We start from the raw sequence: 17,443 nt of genomic DNA, 5'->3' as shown, positions 1-17,443 counted from the left end.
TTCAAAATTAATATTCGAAATCAAAAACTCAGGACTCTAATACTCAGGAAATTAGGGCATATACGTTTGGCACTACTTAGATGCACACTATTGATCTTTAACTAGTAAATGTTCAAAAAAATTCATTAAGTGAGATCAGAAGTCATTTTTTTGAGTGAAGTAAGTCGCGCAATTGACCTGATGGCAGAACAAATGACTTCACGCACACAAATTTTAACTGCAAAGCGGTAGAATTCACTGAAATTGAAAAAGTCAATGGTCGCAAGATTCATTGATGGCGACGACGAATCAAAAACCACTATGTCCCCAATAATAGCCGCTATCACTTCGCGGCTATTAATTACAATTATTGGAAACTTTTTATTAGGGGCACTTAGTTTTTTGTAACAGGATTATTTAAACGAATGAAGGCAATAGCTAGCTGCTGCTTAGGGAGGGTAGCTTACACTTAGTTGAGGGGGTGGGTTCAGCGGCGCAACGGAGTGACTGGTCTCAAGGGAGTTGATCGTGCGGGGTTACGGATGGAATAAGGTGGAGGGGTTGGACGAGGAACGTGGAACTTTATGAACCGCATTCAAACCATGAAGTTATGTGTTCAACAACCAATTTTATGTGAATCTCATTCTTAGAAAATAGTAAGCTGTAAGGCTCTAAGAGATCTCCTCAGCAACTTAATGACCTCAGTGCTTTACCTGTTTATCCAGATTTTTGAGGCAAAAGGGTCAAATGATCAAACAAAAAGTTAGTAGTACTAAATCAAATGAGACCACCAGCACTAAAATAATAGACACGAACATTGTGTTTGAGAGCAATTACAAAATTGTTTTAAATAATCTCATTTGGAAAACATTTTCTACTAAAGAAAAATATCGCTTGTCATTTTTGCACAGATAATTATTCGAGTTTCTTTAAATAGACTCGAATCAATTTTGCTTCACGCGTATACACAAATGCCTGTCTCTTAAAAATTAATAACCATTAAATAACGGGTTTTGGTTACCAATAGGCACCAGAGGACACTCATATTAAAAATGGATTTACATCTTGTTTTTTGTTGTTTTTTTTCGAAAACCGGCCACTACAATGATTCTGAAAAACCGACTCTAATTACACATTACAGTTAAAAGCTAGCCATCTGATGCAGCAGCAGTTTGCTTGTTCAAATGCTTAAGCAGATAACAGCGATGAAAAGTTCAATTTTCAAATCTTACATATTGTTCATCTTTTGACAAGCTGAAACCTTATGTGCGAGCGCACATTGCCGATTCTTTTTGTCATCTCTTGTGACATCAGAAACTATGTAACCGTCTCGACAATTCTGTAACAATTTATCAGAGACAAGGGTGCTTTTAATTAACCACCTGGTCTCAACTGGCATTATAGTTCAATAAACCACAGCTTGAAGATGCAAACTGATTACTGAAATTTTGCTTTAATTCGGTTGTAAAATTCATATCAGTCAGACAAAAAATGCAAGACCGGTAGGACTAAGAAATTTGGTCTAATTGCGATTGATAACTCAAAATCAAGACTTGAATTCAAAGGTAGCAACAAAACACGGTATCATCATCAATATAATTTACAATGTACTTAACAACAATTTAAGATCTGAAATTTTTCGACATCCAATACAAGAGTCAATTCACCTCGATGATGCCAGACATATTTCAACAGTTGAGATTTTCTTTTCTCACTTGTAGAAATCGAGTTCCTGGTCTCCCTTTTTCGTGTTGTTCTTGTAACCTTTCTCAAAGTCTTTCGGCAACACAATGTACCTGGAACACATCATTTGTTCAAATTGCAAATTGGTGAAATGGTATAATTGTTCCGACCCCACTTGTGGGGGAAGGAACTATATACTCAAATGGGTTTTTTTTTTTGTTCAGTGAATTTTGGCCGATCGATATATTCGTCGTAGAGAAATGTGAGTGGTATCATTAAAAAGCTGGTCCAGCGTAGAATTCAAAAGTAAAAAGATTTTTTTGAATTTCGTTTTTTTCGAGGAGTTATCGAGGATTGAAGTTTTGTGTGAACAATGGGATCTTTAGCATGATTGTTCACTTTTAGTACAATTTTCTTCAAACTAAGATCTTTTTTACGAAAACATTAATTCAAATTTCTATAAAAAGAATAAATTTTGAGTTCGTAAAAGTTGAATGCAAGGCGATAGAAAGACTAGTTCTGGTCTCATAGGGAAGTTCACTATCAAAAAAAAATCGAACTCTAATTGAGAGCCCTTTTTTTAATAAAACTTTTCTCTTTTTTGCTTTTTTAAGTCACCTAGAGACAAGTCACATTTTATATCGACGTTCTATTAATGACAAAACTCCTTTATAGTCGAATGAAGCGCAATGAACAAAAAACGTCGTTTTCAAGGAATTGCTCATGTTTTTTTTGGCTTCGATTCTGAGTTTTCGTAATTTTGAATGAAATTTTGAATTTCTTTTTGAAGTTTTACTATTTTTTTTGGAGTCCTATGGTAGGGATTCATTGACTAACAGTGCAATATGTTCCATAATGAGCATTAAGTGAACATGTCTATTTCATTGAGGGGGCGGCTAATGGCTGTTAAGACTTAAAAAATAATTTTTCGAATTTTTTTTTGAATATTAAAGAATCATAATCTTATTATAGTGAATTGTAAGTCAGTCCAGGGGTGAGAGCACCCTCTTCCTTCCTACTGCAACCAAAATTAAACTGGTTAGCGGTTTTATCTTCTATCTATTGGTTATATGACTTCAATGACAAAAAATTTCAATTTTTTAAAATTTTTTTTGGATTTTTACGTATTATTGGTTACTTTTGAAATCTTATCACATTATCCAAATATTGACAGTTCCCATTAGCTTAAAAACGATGTTCTGTGGATGACCAATAAAAATTTTAAACAAAAATTTATGGTTTAAATGGCTTCGACACGTTCTTCTTGCACTTTTCTACTGATTTTTTGGTTTTCTCCTGTTTTTTTTTGTTGTTTTAATAGTCATTATACTTACTGTGATCTCATAATGAATACCTATGCATGACAAACATAAATGTACTGCCACCGGGGCATCTTTGAGCGTTTTTATTGACTTCCGTTGAAAGCTATTGAATTTAATGTCTGTTAAAATAAAAATCATTTTTCGAAAATTTTATTTGAACAATAACAATTCCTAAATTTTTCTTGAACTGTTAGTGAGTTTCAGTATTGACTGGACCCACTTGCTTTTTACTGCGACTAAAAATATTCTGTTTAGCTGTTTTATCTTCTAGCTATTGGTTATATGACTTCAATGACAAAGATTTCAATTTTTTTAAATTTTTTTTTGGATTTTTTGAATTATTGGTCAATTTTGAACTCTTTATCACATTATCCAAAGATTATTGTAATCCAATTGGCTTAGAGAGGACGTTCAGTGGATCACAGAGAAAGTTTTCAGAGAATAGCTAATGGTTTAATTGTCTTCGACACTTTCTTCTCGCATTTTTCTACTGAATTTTAGTTTTTGCTGTTTTTGTTATTGTTTTCTGTCATAAGACTTATTGTGATGTCTTTTTAACTATCTATGCATGACAGACATCATTTTCCTCCCTATGGGTTATATCTGAGCATCGTCATTGAGCTCCGATGAAAGATTGAGTTTACTGGCTGTTAAGGGTTTAAAAATAATTTTTCGAAACTTTTTTGAAATTCAACCATTCCTAATTTTTTTTCGTGAATACTCTTGGTCATTGTTGGTTCTAACAGAATCCATTTCCGTTCTACTATAGCCAAAATTAATCTGGTTAGCGGTTTTATCTTCTACCTATTAGTTTTAAAACATCAATGCCACGAGAATTCATATTTTTTTTGGGTACTTTATTTTGTTTTTCGATCCTTTTGAAATCTTATCACATCATCTTACTGCTGAGAGTCCCTATTGGTTTAGGGAAGAAGTTCAACGGATCATAAATAAAGTTTTCAGGGAAGAGCTTATGATTTGAGTTGCTTCGACATTTTCTTCAGGCACTTTTCTACTGAATTTGTGGTTTTTGCCTCTCTCTGTTGTTGTTTTCATAGTCATTAACTTGTTGTAAGGTCTTATTGATGAAATACGATTGGCAAAAAAACTTATTGTCCCCTCGAGGCATCATTTATTGTATATACTGGCTTCCGTTGAAGGCTAATGAATTTAATGGCGTTGATAATACGTGTTTTCCCGCAATTTTCGTGCGTCTAATGTATTTGTTTATATTTGTTGATTTTTTGAAATTATATTGATAAAAAAGGTTTTCCCATTGCTCCTGAAAAATTAATTTAAAATTGAAGAGTGTTTAGTGAAAAGTTCATTTTTTTAATGCCTTCGACCCTTTTGTCGCTCAATTTTTTTTCCTGAATTCGCTGTTTTTGTTCTTTAGGTAGCCGTAAATTGCTCACAGATCTCATAGGCTTGTAATTGAGGACTGAATGAATGATGTTGCTCGAAACATTCAGTATATAGCGAATAGGTTCCTTTCGTCAAATTTAACTTCTATTCATCAATCAGATGTCCCATCGAATTTCGTGTATTTCAAGAAATAACATATATATTGATATTATGTGCCACTGTTGTTTCGTTTTTCTGAACGTTTATTGAATGGCCATTTTTTGCGTTTCTTTTTCTCTTCCTTCAGAACAATCGCGTAATAACAGATCCCAATGGTTTTTAAATGTGGCCCAAGTAAACTTATTTAATCTTTCAGTATAAATCCTTCAACTGAAATAGCAGAAATAACAACTGAATTAAAAATACATATTCAGATGATAGGTATTGATTTTAATGGTAGCAAAGGTTTGTGTTTTCGCAAATCGTTTGTAATTTTTTGAGTTTCTCTTTAGTTTGTTTCTATGGCATAGTCTGACCACAGACGGGTGCTTTTGGTTTTGTAATGACTTTTTAGTAATTTATCAAGGATTTTTTTATTAAAAACCAATGTTTTTTAAGATTTTTGAATTTTCTTGGTGCAAAAAATGTTGATTAATTTTTAAGTTTCGCCTCACTGTTCGTTCTTTTTGTCGGCTTGTTACCTAGTCTCGTTAAGAAAACTTTTCATCTGCTGTATAGTTAGTAAAAGGTAAACTTGTGTAGTTAAGGTTTTATCTGACTGCATTTTGACGTTGTTACCAGGTGCTTTTAAATTTAGATATTCATTTTTTGCCGCCAAAATTTTGTTGGTGCTATTTTTTTTCTAGTCTCTTCAATGTCAGGTCACGTTGGTGCTGTAATGAAGCATGGCATTAGTAATTCAATTAGTAGATAGAATGTGTAACGATTGTTTTAAACTCAAACATCTATTTTTGTTATCTCTTGATTTGGTTGACATTTTAGTCAAAAATGTAGATGAGCTCGGGTCGGAACATCATGTGCGAACGCACATTAACGAGCCGCCTTGTCATCTTTAAAAATTAGATTTTGATTTTTAGATAAACAAATTGACAAACTTTTTCTTTAATTCCTTATACATGACATAAACTTCTCCAATTTCTTATCCGACATTTGGAACTGTCCCCGTTTCCCCGGTAGCCTAATAGACCCATTACTGATATTTTATATATTAACGATGTTAAAATAAACTCAAATGACTAGTTCTACCACTAATTAGGCTACGCAAACCATTATAAGATCAAAAACCTGTACTATTTTATTCTCATAGTAAAGTAAAATTTGTTCCAGAGAGTAAAGAAAACAGTTCATGAAATCTGACAATCCAATTGAAATACTGACTTACCTCCCTTTCCTAGTGCCAGAAACTTTTCAAAAATTCTCAATTTTTTTGAAAACTTTTCTAACATTTTTAATGTTATCAAGGCGATCAAAAATCCAGAATCACTTACCTATTTTCTCTGACTGCATGCATGCCTGCCTCCTGGCAAATGGCATTGATATCTGCACCGGTGATCTTATCAGGTCGAGAGACATAGTCTTCAATGTCAACTTCATCAGATAGATTCATTTTGTTGGCAATCGTTGAGAATATCAATCTCTTCTGTCTCCTGTCTGGCAGAGGAAACTCTATCTTCCTGTCCAGTCTGCCCGGTCTCAACAGAGCAGGGTCCAGGGTATCTTGTCTGTTCGTTGCCATGATCACCTTAATTATCATTGCAATACAATATCATATTGTTTGCAAAAAACTGAATTGAGCACGTTAATAGTCAATGCAATGCTTTGCATGACTCAATCAACGTTCAACATCGTTCGAAAACTATTCTTTCAGTAAGGGGGTTGGGTTACCAGAATTAAGGTTAAAAGGATTCGCTTGATATTTCTGTCCGTGATATATCTAATCTGTTCTGTTTATTTAAATAGTAGATCAAAATCTTACTTTACTTCACAGGGAATCAACAAAAAATTTGACGTTCACTCACAAACACTTCCAATTGCATTCTATTTCGTTGAAATATAACCAGCCATCCTAGCTATCAAATATTCATAAACCCTATTGGTGAATTTACCTTGACATTGGTGGTCTGATCGAAGCCATCCATCTGGTTGAGAAGTTCCAGCAGAATTCTCTGCACTTCCCTGTCTGCTCCAGTCTGAGCATCGAACCTCTTTGTAGCAATTGCATCTATCTCGTCAATAAAGATTATAGACGGCGAGTTCTCTTTCGCCAGTCTACAGAAATAAGTTGAATGCAAATTTAAGTTAAACATAACTTAAATGTAAGTAAATAAACATAATAAACATAAGTTAAATGTCCGATTTATTATTTTTTTTTTAAAAAAAAATGAGCAGTGGGGGTAACAACAAGTCTCATTCAGAATATTGGATAAATTAGCCCTAAGCAGGTAAACCAAAATATTTGTATATAGAATTTCGATGGAGTGTCCAGAGAGATTGATAACTACATAAGCCAAAATTATAAATATGATAGTTTCCTTAAATTCAAATGATGCTTCATCCTAGCTCGACCAAAAGTAACACCCAAAGTTCTACCGCTAATTGCGTTTTGGAGATTTTTTTTATTGCTGTTAAGTGGTCGCCGAATTAGTTGTTTCGTTTAAACTTTCAGAGTACCAATGAAATTTGATAATGCTGAAAATCTGTTATAGCGACATGTCTATTTTCAGAAAAAAAAACTTATCTATGGGACTTATTCTGCACATCATGAGTAGCAAGATACTCTTAGGATACAGCACTGGGCCGATGATAAACAATTGGAATACAATGTTTCAGTACTGATATGCTATGGGACTAAGGTCCGAGCAGCTACAGGAAAGATTGTTTGAAAATTGAACTCATCGACATCGGACATTCTAGAGAAATTAAAAATCCGTTCAAGATACATGTTCTCAAGATTTTTTTGATAATATCATTAACTGCTACAAGCAGCTTTTGATTCCTATAAATAGCATTTTTGTTAACTTTACTTCTACATAAGCACCCCAAACATCTGACATCTATCTAATTAAGATCTTAATTAAGATTATAATTAAGATCATGAAGAACCTGAACACATCTCTGACCATCCTGGGTCCCTCGCCCAAGTACTTCTGCACAAACTCAGAACCCACTACTCTGATGAAGGAGGCTGTCGTGTGATGGGCAACTGCTTTCGCCAACATCGTCTTACCACACCCTACAAACAGCAACTGCAACTAAACGATATTAAATTGAAAGGGCAGATTCCAATTCTACTGTTCAATTAGAAGGTTTAAGCTTCCTATAGTTAAACTTCCATAGAAAAATGTCCTGCCCTCGCATCTATCGCAGTTGAAAAACATAGCTGACAGATTGCCAGAAAATAGCCCCAATAGCTTTGTAGATTGGACGAGTAATTTGAAACATTTAGAGCGCAAAATTTCTCATGCAACAAAACGAAAGATTTGGCGGAGACTAACAAAAATCTTCCAGGAGATCAATGCAAAAAAAAGATACGCTGAGGCGGTTGGAAAATCCCGAAAAAGTACTTGGAGAATAACTCAATTGAAAGGGGAACAAAGAATTAGAGTACGCGGGGGTTCCTCAAACAACTGCCAACGCTGCAGATAAATAATTTATTCCTATATAAACTCAATTCTATATCAACTCAAAACAAAAACTTAAATTGAACAAAGGACTAAAATAATTTTACAAAAAATTGGACACTCTCTACAGAACTGCAGGTATGAATTTTTGACCATGAAATGAATACGACAACAACCAATGTTGTGTCAATTTTAGAAAATACTGTAGCGTAAGATATTGTTCTATAATCTGCATTCTAATTGAGGAATAATATGAACCCGTATTTATTAGTTTTGAACTAAGTTTTGATCTTACATTCAAAGTTACGAACAAACATTTTGCATAAAATCTGCCTAATATTTGCATAAAAGACTAGTTTGTAAACAGAAACATGATTGACTAACACAGTTAGAAAAAAAATGCAATCTAAATCCCTTTAAATACTTTGTACAGGAGAGATTCAACATCCTAAACTTGTGTCAAAACAAAGTGCACAATTTTTCTCCCAACTTTATCAGCGGCACGGCACAACACAAGATTATCTTGAAGCTGAAACCGATACTGGTTTGTATTTCCAATCCACCTCCAACCTCTGAGTATATCAAGCGACCTTATTAACAGAGCTGTTTACTATGTATTGATTGATGCAATAAAGTCTGTGTTGCAATAATGTCTGAACACTTTTAGAGTCAATGGAAATTAACATAGGAACAATGCTGTTACCTCCAAAGTTTTTCGGACCCCAAAACACACCGATATCAGGCTGTTGAAAACTTACACCAACCTGAGCTCTTCGGTTCAAGGGCAGCTATGCTCGAGGAAACCTATCTGTTGGCCGTATGCGTAGTATTGGCGATACCAATAATTGACAACCTGTAATGCTTTATTTTGTAAAAGTTGATTATTAACCAGAGCATCAAAAACGGTAAGCTCAAGAACGGTGGACTCACAGAACTGCCAAAGAAGCCAGAGCTTTCCAACTGGTGTTCAGACTCCCCGAGCTACAAATAGAGGAATCAAGTGTGTAAATTGAGCACATTGTCTGCTGCCTGTTCGAGTGAATAAAGAACAGATGACAGAGGAGCGCAGCGAGGAATTCTGTTAATGATTAAGTTGTCAGATTGCCAGCCAAATCGAAATGCAACGAATAACAGATATTGAGAACTTTGAAGTTGTATAATAAAAGATTTAGTAGTGAAATCTACTTTCGTGTTGAATGAACACGAGCAACTTGTTTTCTCGGTCTTGAAATCACACCAGATGATGCTAAAGTAAAAACTAAGGCTTGAAACTTCAACGAAGCCTCATCGACAAAAAATGCAGTGATATACAAATACATCTCGGGTAAAAATTCATCGCTGAGCACAAAACAGCGAACACAAAGGATGTATTTACTCCAAACAACGATGGAAAGGTGGTTTCGGCAGAAAGTACAGAATCACTAATCTCTGTCAAATTGCTAACTTTCAAAATCCGAATACCTAAAAAACTCTGAGAGAAAATCAGTTTGCATAAAATTACTAAAGACTACAATTTAATTGATTTAACAGAAACATGGTTAACTAACAAGATTCAAAACAATGCACTCTAAACTAATTGTTTAATTTTCACAGCGGAGACTGAACATCCTAAATTTCGGTGCCCGAACAATTTTAACAGAGCTGATTACTAAGTATCGATTGGTACACTAAAGTCTGGACAATTTCGCTCAAGATGAACTCAGTGTCAATGGAAATCAACACAGGAAAAATGTCGTTACTGATTTTTGGTCGCGTCTGTTCTTAGCCTTTTATGACGGATCACCTATAGAAGTGACTAACAAAACGTAACAGATACGCACGTTAACTCCGTGGACCCCAAAACACACCGCTAAAAGACAGCGCCATATAAGAATCGAAAACTCAAATCTACCTACCTGAGTACCGGCTCGAGGCCTGTCATGCTCGAGGAAACCCATCCATAGGCCTTGTGTAGTATTTAAAATACTAATCATTGACGTATCATAACGCATTGTTTTGAAAAAATTGGTCAATAATCAAAGGATATCGGCCAGCAGAAGAACAGCGGACTCACGAAATTGCCAAAACAGTAACATTTCAGCTGGATCCAGCAACCCCGAGACAAAAAGAAAAATCAATTGTGTTCATCGAGTACATTGTCTGCTGACTGCCAGATTAAAAAAGAACACAGAAGAGCACAGCTAGGAAAGCTGTTATTGATCGAGTTGTCAGACTGCCAGCCATATCAAAATGAAACGAAAAACGGATGTTGAGAATTATGAAATTGTAAAAAAAGTTTTAGTTCTCAAATCGGCTTTCGTGTTGAACTTTCGTAATAAACATGAACAACTTGTTTTTTCGGTCTGGAAATTTCACCAGATGATGCTAGTGCGAAGGCTTGAAACTTCAAGGGAATCTCGACAAAAAAGCTGTGGAATACAAATACACCCCAATAAAAAAATTCATTGCTGAGCAAAAAAACAGCGATCAAAAGGTAACTTCTGATTCTAAATAATGACGGAGAGGTGGTGTCGCCAGAAAGTACTGAAAGGCTGAGTTATGCCCACTTGCTAACTTTCAAAGTCCAAATACCTCAAAAACTCTGAACGAAAAGCAGTTTGCGTAATATTACTAAAGATTACAATTTGATTGATTTAACAGAAACATGGTTAACTGACAAGATTCAAAACAATGCACTCTAAACTAATTGTTTAATTTTCACAGGGGAGATTGAACATCCTAAATTTTGGTGACCGAACAATTTTAACAGAGCTGATTACTAATTATCGATTGGTACACTAAAGTCTGGACAATTTCTCTCAAGATGAACTCAGTGTCAATGGAAATCAACATAGGAACAATGCCGTTACTGTGAGTTTCGGTCGCTTCTGTTCTTGGCCTCTAATGACGGATCAGGCTTTGAGAAGTGACTGAAAAAACGTAACAGATAAGCTCGTTAACTCGATGAACCCCAGAACACAAATCTATAAGACAGCGCCACATAAGCACTGAAAACTTAAACCGACCTGAGTGCGGGACCAAGGCCGGTTATGCTAAAGAAAAACTATCCATTGACCTTGTGTAGTATTGGCGACACTGATAATTGGCGTATCGAAATGCATTATATTGTAAAAGCTGGTCAATAATCACAGGATATCGGCGAGCAGAAGAACAGCGGACTCACGAAAATGCCAATGCTAGAGCATTCCAGCTGGATCCAGCTTCCCTGAGATACATATCGAAAAATCAAGTATTTGAATCAAGTACATTGGCTGCTGCCTACTAGATAAAAGAATGAAAACGGATTAGTGCAGCGAGGAAAACCGTTATTGAACCAGTTGTCAGATTACCAGCCAGAACCATATGCAACGAAAAACAGATGTTGAGATTTTTGAAATTGGAAATTAAAAAATTTAGTTCTGAAAGCTACTTTCGTGTTCAAAGAAAATGAACAGCTTGTTTTTAAGTGCTCGAAATTACACCAGATGATGTTGAAGTGAAAACAAGGGCTTGAAACTTCGAAGGCTTGAAACTGGAGCCGATACTGTGTATTTAAAATACAACTCCAATATTTGAGCACACCAAGCGATCATATTAACAGAGCTGTTTACTAAGTTTCGATTGATACAAATAAGTTTGGACTTTTTCACTCGAGATGGATCAAATGTCAATGGAAATCAACACAGGAACAATGCCGTTACTGAGTTTTGGTCGCGTCTGTTCTATGTGTACATTTACTGCTGACTACAGGATTAAATAAAGAAGACAGCAGACTGCCAGCCATAAGGAAATGCAACGAAAAACGGATGTTGAGAATTATGAAATTGTATAATAAAAGATTTAGCTCTGAAACCTACTTTCCTGCTGAAAGAAAACGATTAATTTGTTTTTTAGTACTCGCAATTACACAAGATAATCAAGATAATGCTAAAGTGAAAACGAAGGCTTGAAACTTCGATGGCTTGAAATTTAGACGCAGCCTCATCGACAAAAAATGCTGTGGAATACAAATAAATCGCAACTAAAAATTCATCGCTGAGCACAAAAAGCGAACGCAAGGGAACTATTTACTCCAAACAATGATGGAGTTGCGGATTCGCCAGAAAGTAGTGAAAGACTAAGTTCTGTCAAATTGCTCACCTTCAACGTCCGAGCACAACCTTAACAGCAACACATCACAAATCGTGAAGCTGGAACCGATACTGGGTAGTTGAATATAGAATCTTCCAACATTTGAAACAACCAATAGTCCTTAATAGTTAATTATTAAACATTGATTGAATTGATGCAATACCAAAGTGAATATTTTCATCGAAAATGAACTGTTTCAATGCAGATGAACAGTGTCGTTGGCTCTTCAGTTTTTATCGCTTCTGTTGCTATTAGCATTGTATGACGGATCGCTCCTTGAGCAGCGAAACAACAACCTAAGAAGCAGTTAATTTGTTGGACCCCAAAACATTCCCAGCAAGAAGACAGCGCCAAAGTGGTTGAAAACGTATGCCTACTTGAGTACATCAGGCAAAGGCCAGTTCTGCTCTAGGAAAACTACGTAGTGGCTATACGCGTAGTATTTGCTACACCAATAATTGGCTACTTGACATGTTTTGTTTTATTTCGTACAAGTAGTACATTTCTCAGAAGATATCGGCAAGCAGGAAAACGAAAGATATTGGCATTGGCGATAGTTTGATCCCGAAGGATATAAACATCACGTCTTACGCTGATGATATAACTTTTACTGCATCTCAACCACAGGTTGAAAAATTACGTGACATGATAACTCCATACCTAAATACTTTACACGACTGGCTAGAATAAACAAACTTAAGTTATCAGCTGAAAAACCAAGTACAACCGTGTTCACAACCTGGAGCAAGGAGGCCAAATTTGACCCACACCTCACTATCAACAATTTACCGATACAGAAATTACGAAAGCGCAATAACAATCTGAAAGATTGCTGGTAGCGACTGGGCTGCACAAAAGAGACACTCTCAGTGACTTACAAAGATATCGATCGGATCGTCCTGAACTACGGTGCTTCCATTTGGGCTCACACAATCAGCAATACAAACTGGAACCACCGTCAAACGCGACAACATTACTCTTCGCAAAAATACTGGCTGTGTAAAATTGTCCGACCTCAATGACTTACACAATGGGGGTGAAATGCTGCCTATCAAAGCTCACAGAAATGTTAGCAGAGCACTTTCTAGCCGTCAGTTATCAGAGCTAACGTACCGATTATAGAACATCCTCTTCAACCAGTTTTCGTCCCATGAGACCGAAACTAAATGATACCTATAGGAACCGCGTGAAACATCACACTAACAATAAAGAGCAATTAAATCGCAAAGAATTCAAAAATGCTCTCAAAAGTATCCATCAACACACGGTCCATACTCAGTTGAACACAGACAGAAAGCAACTAGGTACACCTCAACCAAAGATAGCAGAAGAACAAATGGCTGGACTTAATAACATGTCCTACACAACCACACTGCACAGAATAATCCGGCTTCTTTGCCCCTTTCCCCTGATGACGACGCCACTCCTGGTCCCCCTAAACCGGGGACCGCATGTCATTTTCCATGGCGTAGTTGCAGAAAGGTCACCGCACCACAAGCAAGTTGTGGATAGGCAGTCACACACTACTACTATATCTATTATTATTATGATACAAATGTATCTACGGTACAAGTTAAAAACAGCAATAAGCGCCCGTATTCCGCCAAAATTACCTGCGAATTGCAGCTCCGTGCGACAGCTACAACAACAAAAAGATATCGGCACGAAAAAGAAGATATCATCAAGCACGGAACAGCGGAATAAGAACAGCATATGCCAGAGCGTTCCAGCAACAGATCAGGGGTCAGACTCCTCCGAGTTGCAATAACAGGAACCATGTGCTTGAATTAGGCACATTGTCTGCCGCTGTTAGACGTACTCACGAACAGAAGACAGAAGGCAGCAACGAATTTGTTATGGTTCCAGTTAAAGCTTTGTCGACAAAAACGTTTTGGATGCCGAGAACACCCGATGAAAAACTCATCGCTGACCGCAAAAAAGCAAACACAAGGTTACTATTTACGCCAACAATGATTGAGTTGTGGTTTCGCCAGAGCCACTAAGTTCGATGTATGGAATTGCCATTATCCCCCTAATTGAACTTCATGACGATTGCTTCACTGTTCAAAAGTGGTATGCCGACGATGGCAACGCTGTCGGCTCTCTTGATAACTTGAAAAAGCTTTTTGACTAATTGAGAAAACATGGTCCTGCTTTCGGTTATCATCTTACCAAGTGCCACGTCATTACTAAAAAACATCTTTTTGAAAAAGCACTGCAGATTTTTGTTAAGGACGAAGTGGAAATAGTTGACGGTTGTAGAGTACTTGATAGTGTAATAGGCTCTGATAATGTAGAAAAGAAATTAGTAAGATCACTAAAACAGCAGAAATCGCTGTTAAAAAAGCTGGCCGCTCATGCCAATATTTCACCTCAAAATGTTTATAAATCGTTCACTTCATCGGTTCAGCATAAATTGACCTTCTTAGCCCGTACAACACCCAATACTGAAGAGCTTTTAAAAGAAAGTGAGATATCAATCAACAATGAGCTATTACCTAATATATTAAGGAATCCCGCGTACAATCAAAAACACAGGAACATCTTCTCATTGCCGATAAGGGAGGGCGGCCTGAACATCCTTAAACCCGAAGATCGCTTTAAGGAAAATGAGCGATCAGTTTAACTGTCAAGTACCTTATCCCTATCTTTGCCGGAAGCCGAACTAAAGCAAAAACAGATCATACAAGAAATAAAACAGAAAGAGCTTGCTATCAAATCAAACAAGACCAAAATTAAGAGCGAATTAAATAAGAACAAGATTCGTTCACTTGACTTAGCTAGTGGAAAGGGAGATCAACCTGGTTAAACGCTATGCCATTGAAGCAATATCACTTTGACCTAACAAAAAGCGAGTTTCGTGATGGCATTGCCCTTCGCTATGGCTGGGACCCAGTGAAGATGCCATCACTGTGCGCATGCAATGAAAACTTCACTGTTGCACATGCCCTCCACTGTCCGAAAGGATACACGCACATGGGACATAATGAACTCCGCGATTCCATCGCAAACTTTTTAAGTGATGTCTGTCATGATGAGATCGAACCTCATCATCAGCCGTTGCAAGGAAAACCTTTGATCTTAAATCAACGACAACTGATGATGATGAAAGATTAGATATCAAGGCCAACGGACTTTGGGAATCGAGGTTGAACAAAACCTATTTTGATGTAAAAATTTTTGATGCAAACCGCTAGCAAAAAGTTGCCCTGAAAGCGTAGCAAAGCCTACAATATCATGAATCTATCAAAAAGAACAAGTATGAACAAAGAATAACAGGTTGAGAAAGCAACATTCTGTCCTCTTGTCTTCGCATGCACTGGTGGAGCTGGCCCATCAGCTTCAAAAGCGCTGAAACAACTGGCATCAAATCTCTGCGCGAAAAGAAGACAGCTACGCTGATATCATATCATATCTACGGACAAAAATCAGCTTTGCTCTCCTGAGGAGTTCCATCCTCTGCATTCGCGGGTCAAGGACGCTGAGGCGGCGCGAAATTGTTGATGCTTCGATGGGAGCTGTGGTTGAAGAAGGGAGGCTGTTAGTTTGACTCATCCATTTTCGTCATTATTTGTTCGTTTTCTAATGCTGTCTGTCTTTTGTTTTTCTTCCTCAGCTGATGTTTATATATAATCATTTTATTGATAGATTTAATCAATACGAAATGCTTTATGAAGACGTAGTGCTGGGAAGGCCCTGGACCATCCAATATCGCTGGACCATCAGTGTTGGGGAGGGGCATTTCTTAATTTACTTTTTTTTATCGAATGCCTTGTATTAAATCACTTTTCGTTTTCTATTGGTCTTGCAAAACGTTCCTGAAGTGCCTTTGCCTCGTAAAAATCGCCAAATTTGCACCAGATCCATTGCACCAGTCTTCAGGAGATGGTTGTTGATATCGATCGATTGTTGTCGATTTTCGGATTATCTATAACTTGATGAGGCACAATGATTGCGCTTTTGTCTTGCGGACTATCTTCAATAATACTAGTACAGATTAGGTAAAGATTCGGCAATTTTGGATTCTATTTTACAGAGAAATTGAAATGCACTCAGGCACGGTAGTGACCCTGTAATATTATTATTATTCTCAATTTGCTTTTTCAACGAAGCTGGCATTCACAGAAGAGAATTCGGATTAGGGAAACGGATATAAAATAGAAAAAGCATATTCTTCATCCATAGCCCAAGTTAGAGTTTCTTTGGCAGTGAAGCTTACGAAAGACGGTAGCGAAAAACGAGACGAACTTGCGAAGTGGAACTTGCTGACTCACCTGGTGGTCCGTACATGAGTACTCCTCTAGGTGGGTCAATACCAATCTGTTTGTAGAGGTCAAAGTGGGTCAGTGGGAGTTCAACAGCTTCCCTCATCTCCTGCTTTTGAGTGTCCAGGCCACCAATGTCACTGTAGTCAACGTCCGGTTTTTCATCCGCACTGAACAAAAAAGCGTCATTGTTTATTGTAACGCAACAACCACGCCGCACTTATACTAGTTTCACACTATACGTCACAAAAAATTAGAGACATTTAAAGATAAGTTGTTCACAGCCAAATAAAAACATTTGTTAACAGCCAAATAAAAAACAGAAAGACAAAGATTTTAATGCAGGCTCTGTACATTCAAAATTTTACATAATTCACCTAAGCATGCTGATGCTGGAATCTGCTTCCGGAGGTAAAACATCGACCAAAGCGTTTGAATGCTTATGCAAAGCAACTGAAGATCCAGGTTTCAGGAGTTCTCTGTCAATTGTACTGAGCAATCTGACGTAATAGTTGGATCCGGTTGTTGAAGCAACAATTCCATAATTGGCATCTACAGCTTCTAAAAATTGTCCTATTACCAAAGGAACACTTTGAATACGCTTTACTTCTTCCTGAGCATGTAGGTACTCATTTTGCAAATTTCTCTGCTCATCTTTAATATATTCTTCTTGCACGTTTAAGAACTCGAGCTGTTTTTGAAGCTTTTTGTATTTAATGTACAAATCATCATCGTGAGAACTTTCCGAGAAAGAATATCCAGTATCTGTGCCAGCTGTTCCCGGGCGAGTACTTGTTGCCTCAACTGGTGTTGGATTCTCAACGATTCCGATTTCTTCCATTTCGACACAATTATTTAATCTGAAACCAAAATATTAACAAAATTATTGAGAAAATACAATCCTCAAGATTAAATGAACTACTGTACCCACACATACGGGTTATTACTGCTGCTGATGGAAAACCGACAGCTCTATCCAGTTTAGGTAAACATCAGAGAGATCGAAACTATCAATTTCCAATCGATTCATATAAGATAAACGAAATCAAATTGGTTCTGGAAATGCTCTTCAGAAGCCGAAAATTTACCAGGTACTTTG

At 36.8% G+C, this 17,443-nt stretch overlaps 1 protein-coding gene across 1 annotated transcript; it reads right to left on the bottom strand.

The window, feature by feature from the left end:
* Positions 1-1,519: 1,519 nt before the first annotated feature.
* On the bottom strand, positions 1,520-17,200 carry LOC142348275 (26S proteasome regulatory subunit 6B-like). Its single transcript, XM_075399571.1, has 6 exons — positions 16,722-17,200; positions 16,354-16,514; positions 7,452-7,581; positions 6,455-6,617; positions 5,837-6,090; positions 1,520-1,775 (listed from the first exon to the last, which is right to left on the bottom strand). The coding sequence occupies exons 1-6, from the start codon at positions 17,183-17,185 to the stop codon at positions 1,691-1,693; spliced, it is 1,257 nt and encodes a 418-aa protein (XP_075255686.1). The 5' UTR covers positions 17,186-17,200; the 3' UTR covers positions 1,520-1,690.
* Between the last annotated feature and the right edge of the window lie 243 nt (positions 17,201-17,443).

This window comes from Convolutriloba macropyga, chromosome 10 (genome assembly GCF_964194025.1).
Source record: "Convolutriloba macropyga chromosome 10, txConMacr16.3, whole genome shotgun sequence".
In the NCBI taxonomy this organism is placed as follows: domain Eukaryota; kingdom Metazoa; phylum Xenacoelomorpha; order Acoela; family Convolutidae; genus Convolutriloba; species Convolutriloba macropyga.
The sequence above is the reverse complement of the archived record's forward strand: the minus strand, read 5'-3'. Positions and strand labels throughout refer to the sequence as shown.